The sequence below is a fragment of the Malus sylvestris genome, chromosome 11, assembly GCF_916048215.2.
Source record: "Malus sylvestris chromosome 11, drMalSylv7.2, whole genome shotgun sequence".
Classification (NCBI taxonomy): Eukaryota; Viridiplantae; Streptophyta; class Magnoliopsida; order Rosales; family Rosaceae; genus Malus; species Malus sylvestris.
The window spans coordinates 12,905,733-12,914,570 of NC_062270.1; the positions used below are offsets into that span (position 1 = coordinate 12,905,733).

The 8,838-nt window shown below is 36.5% G+C and overlaps 1 protein-coding gene across 1 annotated transcript; it reads left to right on the forward strand.

Annotated features, from left to right (window-relative positions):
- Positions 1-6,905: 6,905 nt before the first annotated feature.
- On the forward strand, positions 6,906-7,596 carry LOC126590138 (auxin-responsive protein SAUR50-like). The gene has a single exon (XM_050255664.1). It carries the CDS (start codon positions 6,975-6,977, stop codon positions 7,407-7,409), a length of 435 nt encoding a protein of 144 aa, XP_050111621.1. The 5' UTR covers positions 6,906-6,974; the 3' UTR covers positions 7,410-7,596.
- The last annotated feature ends 1,242 nt before the right edge of the window (positions 7,597-8,838 follow it).

Genomic DNA, 8,838 nt, shown 5'->3' on the forward strand with positions numbered 1-8,838 from the left:
ATTTGAATCTGTTTATTGACCAATCATTATTTCAACTTTTTATCAGTCTCATGGTGGGAAAATCTGCAATATAAACATCAGCTCGTTGAGCAATGCCAATAATATATTTAGTCAAAAAGTTCATGCGGAGGTCCAATCTGCCTGTTGTTGCAACTACGTATGACCTTAATTAGCATTTTAGCATTGGGTTCTAATAGCATGACAGAATTGAATCATACAACTTTTCTGCCCTTCTTGCCGCCGACTCCTACTTTTGGGTGGGGGTCCGCGGCGGCTCCCCTTGCTTGCCAATCCAAGCTAATCCTTCCTCATCTTCTTTGGCATTTGAATATCCTTTTCTGGAACTTCAAGTTTTACTTTTCTTGAGCTTTTGTCTTGACATCTCCGAGCTTGTTTAACACTATGTTTGAATGAAGAAATTTAAGATTACTAAGGAATTTTAAAATGATGGTAATTGAAATGACGAGATTTTATTTTCTAGAATTTGTGAATTTTCTAGTTTGGTTAACCTAAAAAAACAATGAAATTGAATACGGAATTTGTTATTTTTAAACTCTCAATCATAGAAATTGGGAAATGACACCTATTTACATAGAATTTAAACTTGGGAATTGGAGATCTCAAATTCCAAGTTTTTTTCCACTTGAAAATTCTAAATTTATATGTTTATGAATCTAAACAAAGGAATTGGTGCATGTCAATTTATAAATTCTCATTTTTATCCAAATTCCAAGTTTATTTCCCTCGTCCAAACATAGTGTAAGATTTAAGTTTTTATGTTCCTTTTTTTGCTCTAATGTTTCTCTCCATCGTCAGTCCTTCACCGCCGACTTCTAGCACTTGGCCCACCACGTGTCTCTCCTTGGTGGCGCACTTTGGTATTTGATGGTTGTTAATGTGCTTTTATTAGCACTATTTGTTAGGATTACGGGAGCGCTTTTTGCAAGGGTGGCTTGCTCACCCCCATTTTCCGTTCATCCAATTTTTTTCGTGAGTTCTTCCTCTTGGTGGTGGTGGTGGTGGTGGATCGACGATGGTGGGCCAGCTAGTGTGGTGAAGTCTGCAATCTTCTAGATCTAGGGTTTTATTATTGTGGACTTGCTCTTTTTGGGCTTTTCTGTTGTATTTACGATTAGACTATGCTTGTATTTGAATTGCTTTTGGACTTTCTATTCAAGTATTAAAAATAAAATTAATGAAATTTACTTCGTTTGACAAAAAAAAAAAAAAAAAAAAAAAAAAAAAATTTTCCATGGATATGTATGCAGGACCTCATTGTTTCTTTTAATTTAATGGACCCTTCTTGTTTAATCAGACAATCTAATTGCTCTACTTTGTATTTGAAAATTCTACAAGCATTCTAGATATGTTTTAAATATTTCACTTTCCAACTTTATTTATAAGTTTACGTACTCTTAATATGAAAGTTTCTTATTTCCTAATTAACCTTTTCCTACTCCTAAAATTGGACTGAAATATCTTACAAGGGAAAATATCGTTTGGCATTGAGTACCAATCGTACCAGCTAATATACATGATTGCAAAAATATCGGCAATGTACAAAATATTATAAATTGGACGAAGATACCAGCCAATAACTTCACTTTAATAATATCAGAACTTATTGGAAATGAATGTGCCAGCACGCACGCAAGTTATGTGTTTTGTCTCTTGATTGATTGGCCTTTACTCCCTCAATTAGCAGTATCTCCCTTAAAACATAGCATTCAAACTGATCAAAACTATAGAGCCCTCTCATTCAACAGAAGACAATAATTTGAAGAAGAACCTAAACAGTGCTGCCTTTTGTTTCTCCGGTCCCTTGTGTGGCAAACCTAATTAGTTTAGTTTAGTTCAGTTCCTAGAAAACACATGAAGCCTATGTCGACATCTTTTCCAATAATTAGTCAATCTTTAATTAAATGATGAGATGATATGTCACTTATCATCGAACCCACATCGTTGGTCTTTCTCTAGCAAAATATCTACCTGGACAGCTAGATTTGATCCCACAAAAGCAAAATATCAAGTCTCGAATTCGAAGTATTTATGATTTGCATAGATATTTCTTAAACATATTTCCATGGATGAAGTTTGTATTTGTGAAAAATGAAGCTGATGATTGTAGAGTCAGTTGGGAATTCATACCATGAATATATGTCATGGTCCTAAAATCTTAAAGATCTTTATGGAATTACTTTTCACAACTAAATAAGACCACAAATCTGAAAAATTTTATGCTAGGGTTTTTCCATTGATATATTTTACACTAAAGCGTGGGAGAAACAAATTGATTACAAATTTATTATTCATGACATTAAAATTTAGGACATTTTACTTATAAGTGAAGAAAAATACTCACCATACTAGATCAATAAATAAGAAGTGACATTATGCTAGGTTTATTGTGCTAAAAAAAGTTGAGACACATTTCAATTGTTACCTTATATTCTAATATGAGAGCATCTCAACCAGTTGGTGGAAGGTAAGAGCAAGGACAACAATGTTGAGTAGTCCATAAAATCAAGGGCAAGTGGTGGGCCAACCACTGCCAACCCAGATGCCCAGCCTGTTGGAAAATATTTGTATTTTGGTTTATTTGAATGTTTGGTTTTCTGGGCTTAACCCGTTAGCATTAGGGTTTCGGTTTCTTACCTTGTAGAATTAGGGTTAGTTTATTATAAATAGCATGCTTGTTATTCAGTTGAGTATAAGTTAGTCACAATGTAGCCTTTTAGGATTTTGTAGCCGTTTCGGCATTCTTGTTTATTTAATAATATTCCTATTATTTTGTTAGTCTTGTTCGTTGTGTACTCTGATATTCAACTTGGTATCAGAGCGGGTTCAATCCTTAGGGTTCAATCTGTTCTCGTTGGTATCAATTTGTTTGTATCAGTTTTGTTTTCGTCATCTTTCGCTGTTTGTGTTATCGTTTTAGATTTGTTAGTTGGTATTGATTGTTTGCAAGGAAAGAGTCTGATGTGGGGAAGTCTCTTGAAGAGAAGAGAAGAGGAGCGGAGACTTGGATCGATCGTTCGTTTTGGAAAAGCAACCGCAGATGGCGTGTGTACCGTCAGGAGTGGGAACAGGAAGAGGAAACTTGACGAAGATGAAGGATTTATCAGCGACGGCATCTGTGAGTTTGAGATCATTGGATTTAGGAGAAGGAAAAAAAAAAAAAAAAGAAGAAAAAGATAAAATTGGTTGCTTGCTTGTTTGAGGCCCATACGAGCAAAGAAAAATTTTTTTTTTTTTATTGTTTGTTTGGAAGTTGGTATTGGTATCGGCATCGGTATTGGCATCGGTATCGGCATTGGCATCGGCATCGACATCGGAATTTGGAGGCTTGCATCCACATCTGCTTGTTGGCAAACTCATATCGTGTACCCCCATGAGTTTGACGGGGGGTGTTGGAAAATATTTGTATTTTGGTTTATTTAAATGTTTGGTTTTCTGGGCTTAGCCTGTTAACATTAGGGTTTTGGTTTTTTACCTTAGGGTTAGTTTATTATAAATAGCATGCTTGTTATTCAGTTGAGTATAAATTAGTCACAATATAGCCTCTTAGGATTTTGTAGCCGTTTCGGCATTCTCGTTTATCTAATAATATTCCTATTATTTTGTTAGTCTTATTCGTTGCGCATTCTGATATTCAACTAGCCTTCACAAGTCCGGCCTACTACCTTCGGCAAGCTGACATCAGCATGACGTCAACGCCCTTTTATATCTATTGATAGAGCTCTGAGTTTTGATACGTGTGTAGAAAGCTCTGGTTCCTTTTTGTATGGCTCCCACCTTTTAGCATTAGAAAATTTAGGAAGTAGGATTCTCTCCCCTCCTATTTCCATCCCTTTCACTCCCCTCCTCTCACACTTTTTTGTTTTGTTTTGTTCCTATAAAAAATTAATATAAGATGTTAAGGTGGCTTAATCGTAATTCAAGTAAGAGGAGAGAGATGGGGAGAGAGATTATGAGAAAAGAGAATCTTCTCCGAAAGTTAGAACAGACCACACTTGTATATGTAGTTTGAGGGGACTAGGGGTGGGGAAGGACAAAAAGGACGGTGGTTAGAGTAAAACTTCACGTCCGTAGGGACTGTATTATGCACACCACATGGGACGAATATATATGTCCATGTGATAACTACAGCTGCATCACCACATATATCCAGTCTAATTTTTCTAGGGCACAACTCAATTTTTACCTTATCAACAGTGGAAAATAAAATCCATAACATGAAGAAGTTTAAACAAATTTTATAGATCAAGAGAACAAAACTTTAATGGAGAAACCAAGTTGGACATCTAATTCCGCGGCGAATTGATTAGCCAAGTTTGTCTTATGTTTTGAACATAATAACTCTAGATATTATCTGTGATGTTTTAATTAAAATTTTTAGAAAGAAAAAAAATATATATAGGGGGGAACCAAGTTGAGAAAATATCATTTAAAACTTTAAAAGCAATGGGACACTATAAAATATAATGAAAAAAAAAAACGTGAGAACAATCATAGATGGACGTAAAAGCCAAATCCTGAACTGTTAACTACTTAAACTCAACTGCGGACGCCTTTCATCGCCGCGTGCAAGGACATGGAAAAACTTCTCCATGTTGAAAAGGAAAATATTTATTTAATGTAGAAGTTAACACGTACGATGAATTTGTGGAATGCATGCATGAAGAAAAAGTCGAAAAAGTCGAAAAACTCAACAAGAACCACAGAACCCAGGTTTACTGCAGTACTATATATTTAGACATGCATTTCGCTCGTCAAAAAATTTGTGTGATGGAGGCTGAATCCGTGTAATAATGTGGGTACTCCATGTGCTCAATTTGTTCTAAGCATGCGCATGCCCTCCAGGTCTATCAAGTGAAACATCATTTATGTCTAACTTCAACTTGGATAAAATTTAAAAGTTTGCCCCGTTATCCCATTAACATACTTGGAGTTTAGTGAGCTAATAAATCCAATCTAATCCATCCCTGTCCTAGGCAGAAAACGTGGTTGTAGAGTAATCAACTCTTTATAAGATCATGCAAAGTTCTTTTGCTTTATGATGTGAAAACAATCCAAATCAAGGTTCTAAAAATGCTAGGCGCTAGTCGGGCGGCTGGCTGGGCCTAGTGCCTAAGCAGATGGGTGGGGCCTTGGCGGACTAGGCGGATTTAAGTAAATTTATTATATATTGGACAAATAAGTGCCTATTTATACTTAAAAACACACATAATTGTATTGGGATACATAAATTGTAAAATCAAATGACATATAGATTATATTAGAACTGTTGAAAACATGAGACACACAAGAATATAATGAGTGTTCATCCTAGTATTCAACAGGTTTCTTACATTTTATTAAAAAAATAAAATGCAAAATGAAAGTTATTGATTTTCTCTCCAAGTGAGAGTCGCAACCTACGCAGGTGCCTAAGTGAGTTTATCTAGGCGCCTAGGCAAGTTAGGCGGATGCCTAAGCGGATCTAGGTGCACTTTCTTAATTTTTAAACGTCTAGGCACTAATCGTGGTGCTGGCCAACCGCCTAACACATAGGTGGGGGCCTAGGCAGCGCTAGGCGGGGATTTTTAGAGATAGTGCTCCAAATATTTACACGCATTACCAAAAAACAGTATTTGTCCTACTAGTTTGACCCGACGAACCATATTTCGTTAGGTCAATGGAGTTTGCCCAACGAAAATTTACAGTAGTTAAGCAACGCTAGTCAACATTCAGGGTAAGATTATATTCACCCGATATACTTTGGCGCCAAGGAAGAAAAATGACGCATAATATGTAGAGGTTTGCCCGGCGACACATTTCATCGGGTCAAGGGTGTACAACATTGGGCAAAGATCCACAATAACCTACAAAGGAACCACCGATATTTTGCTCGACGGTTTTTTATATTTGTTCGACGAAATGGTTCGTCGGGCAAAACCCTATTCATTAAAAAGATTCGTGCCTTCTTCTTTCTCTCTCGTTGCTGCTCTCTCCTCTTGTAGAAAAATTTCATTATCTTTCTCTCTCACACACTCATACCCATATCTCCCCAACCGTTTATACGAAGTTAATTATGTTGATTAAATTCGAATAATAAATTTAGAAAAACCTTAGATCCGTTTGAGAGTCTGCTGGGTGTGCGTGTATATGTAGTATGCGTCTCTACAATCTAACTGATTCTTGAATTGTCCAGTTTAGACAGTTCGAAAGTGCACTAGTATGTCCTTAACATGGCTAAGTTTCAATCGTGGAAAATTTGGTTATATCCCCTAATGTTCTTCGAGTGCATACTAGATATTTGTTTACAATATCTATGTTGTGCATTTGGAGAACCCTAGGGAGATGCTGTCGAAATGATTAAAAATAGTCATATGAATTGCAAGCCACAACACATAGAGTGCATTTTTGAATGGGATAATGATCATTAGCGGAGGCATAAAAAGGGTAGGGGAGGAATATATGTTGTTGGGGGGGGGGGGGGGACGGGTTGGCGGGGAGTACGGATGGGGGTGGGAAGGGGTCAGGGGAGGACGGATGGGGTGGGGAGGGGACGGGGGACGGGATATATAACTAGAAAGCTAAGAAGGCATGAAAAAAAGATCAGAGGTAGTAGGGTAGAAGTAGAAGTGCCGTTTAATGATTTTGGTAGAGGAAGTGGTTGACATGACAATTCAAAAGGGACGTATCATGGTAGGTAAGTTAGAAGACATAAGTCAGGCACAATCACATGGGATGGTCTCCCCAAAACCTCTCCCCCCCCCCCCCCCCCCCAAAACCTCCCCCCCAAAACCTCCCCCCCCTCTCCCCCCGGATTGATATCCTCAGCAACAACGTGTTATTTCTAGCTTCTTGCTATGTGACAAATTGTACATATAGGAACTGTACAATTTTTCCCCCTTAACCCTCTATATAACAAAGTGAGCTAACGTACCAAATATACCATCAGTCCAACACATCAACCAGAAGAAACTATTATGGCTAAGTCTAGAACCACAAGTACTTGTACGAAGAATAAGAGCATTGTGAAGCTCAAAATTGTAGTGGAAAAGCTACAAAGAAGTCTATCTTTGGGAAGATCAAAATCGTCAAATTATTCCAATGGCGACTCAACGACTGTGCCGGAAGATGTTAAGGAGGGCCACTTTGCTGTGATTGCGGTGGAAGGAGATGAACCAAAGAGATTTGTGGTGGCATTGAGTTACTTGACACACTCAACTTTCTTGAAGCTATTGGAGCAAGCAGCTGAGGAGTATGGTTTTGTTCACGAAGGTGCCCTAACCATTCCTTGCCAGTCAAGCGAGCTCGAGAAGATATTAGACGATCGGCAATGGCAGGAGGAAGAAAGAGGCTCATCTAGTGATGTTAACTGGGGTTATTGTAAATCTATGGTACGGAATTGGTTTTTTTAATTTTGTTGAGGCTGTATAAGTTAGTCTCTCTGCCATATTTTACATTTTGTTTGAGTAAATTGTTTTTGTTTCTCAATATATAGAGAGTAAATTTATCCACCGGCAGAGCCAGAGGAGTTTTGACATTGTTTACATTAATGTAGTGGACTTGTTAATATTCTCTAGCTTGCAAAAAGTGCTTATGTGACACCATTATGCCAATAATTAGTTTATTAATATGAAAGCTCTTAAGGAATAATTAGGTTTGGATCATAGTTATCATGATGTTGATTTGGCGACATGTCATTCACCTATGGGTGGGTTAGGTTGATCATAAATTGTGTCTTTGTTGTTTCCTATTCTCTCCTCCTTCGAAATTATGAAGTTTCAAGTCTATGCCTGAGCATCTCCAATGACAAGGAGAGATGCAAAATGCTTTGAAATAGACATTTTATATTTTTTTTTTGCAGGAATATTCTTCAATGACGAAATGTAAATTAATTATCTTCTCTAGAAGATGTAAATAAAAACCTAAATTTATATTCTCTTTTACATCTTTTGATGACGTATCGTACTGATTAAAGAGAGAAAATTAAATGAGATCTCAAATTTACGTCTCTCCTATTGACATAAAGCATTTAAATCTACCTGAAAACTAAAGTGAGATGTAAATATAACTTGTATACCTCAAATTTGCAATTCCCCATTGAAGGAAGGCTATAGGCCATAATGGTGGTAAATTTAGGTTCTCTAAATATATACAAAGTGACTTTGAAAAACAGAAATATGTGCTCTAAAAATAATTCACATGTTACAATATAAGTGAACAAAACTACATATAATAAAACCTCACAATGTGGCATTATAATTAAAAAGCAAAAGGCGATCGAAAGTCGAAGCATCTGTCTAATAGGACTGGAGAAAAGAAAAAAGAAACACATGAAAAACTCACAGCCTGACTCATCTTCAATGCTAGATGCATTTTATATTTTTTTCTCTTGGCCGGAAAACTCTCCAACGACATAATGTAAATTGTTTATCTTCGCTGAAAGATGTAAATAAAAATATATATTTGCATCTTTGTTTTACATCTTTAGAAAGCAAACTCCGCGAGTAAAAAAAGAGACAAATAAATGAGGTCCCAAATTTACATCTCTACTATTCGAGATGCTCTTGATGTCTATACAACATCCAAATAAGAGAATTTTTCTTCTTCATAATTTGTTAGACATAAGTGCTTTAGGATTATTTACGAGTTTTAATTACAATGTTGCATCAATCTATTGCAATCATTGGTTGTTCTTAACAATCCAGAGCTTCTAATGAGTTGAGTTTTGAATGCAAATTAACTCCGTTTCCTGCTGCAGCATTAAAGACTTGACTGCATACAACAAATAAAAAAGGCTAAATAGCCAAAATGGTCCATGAGATTTGCATAACTCATCATTTT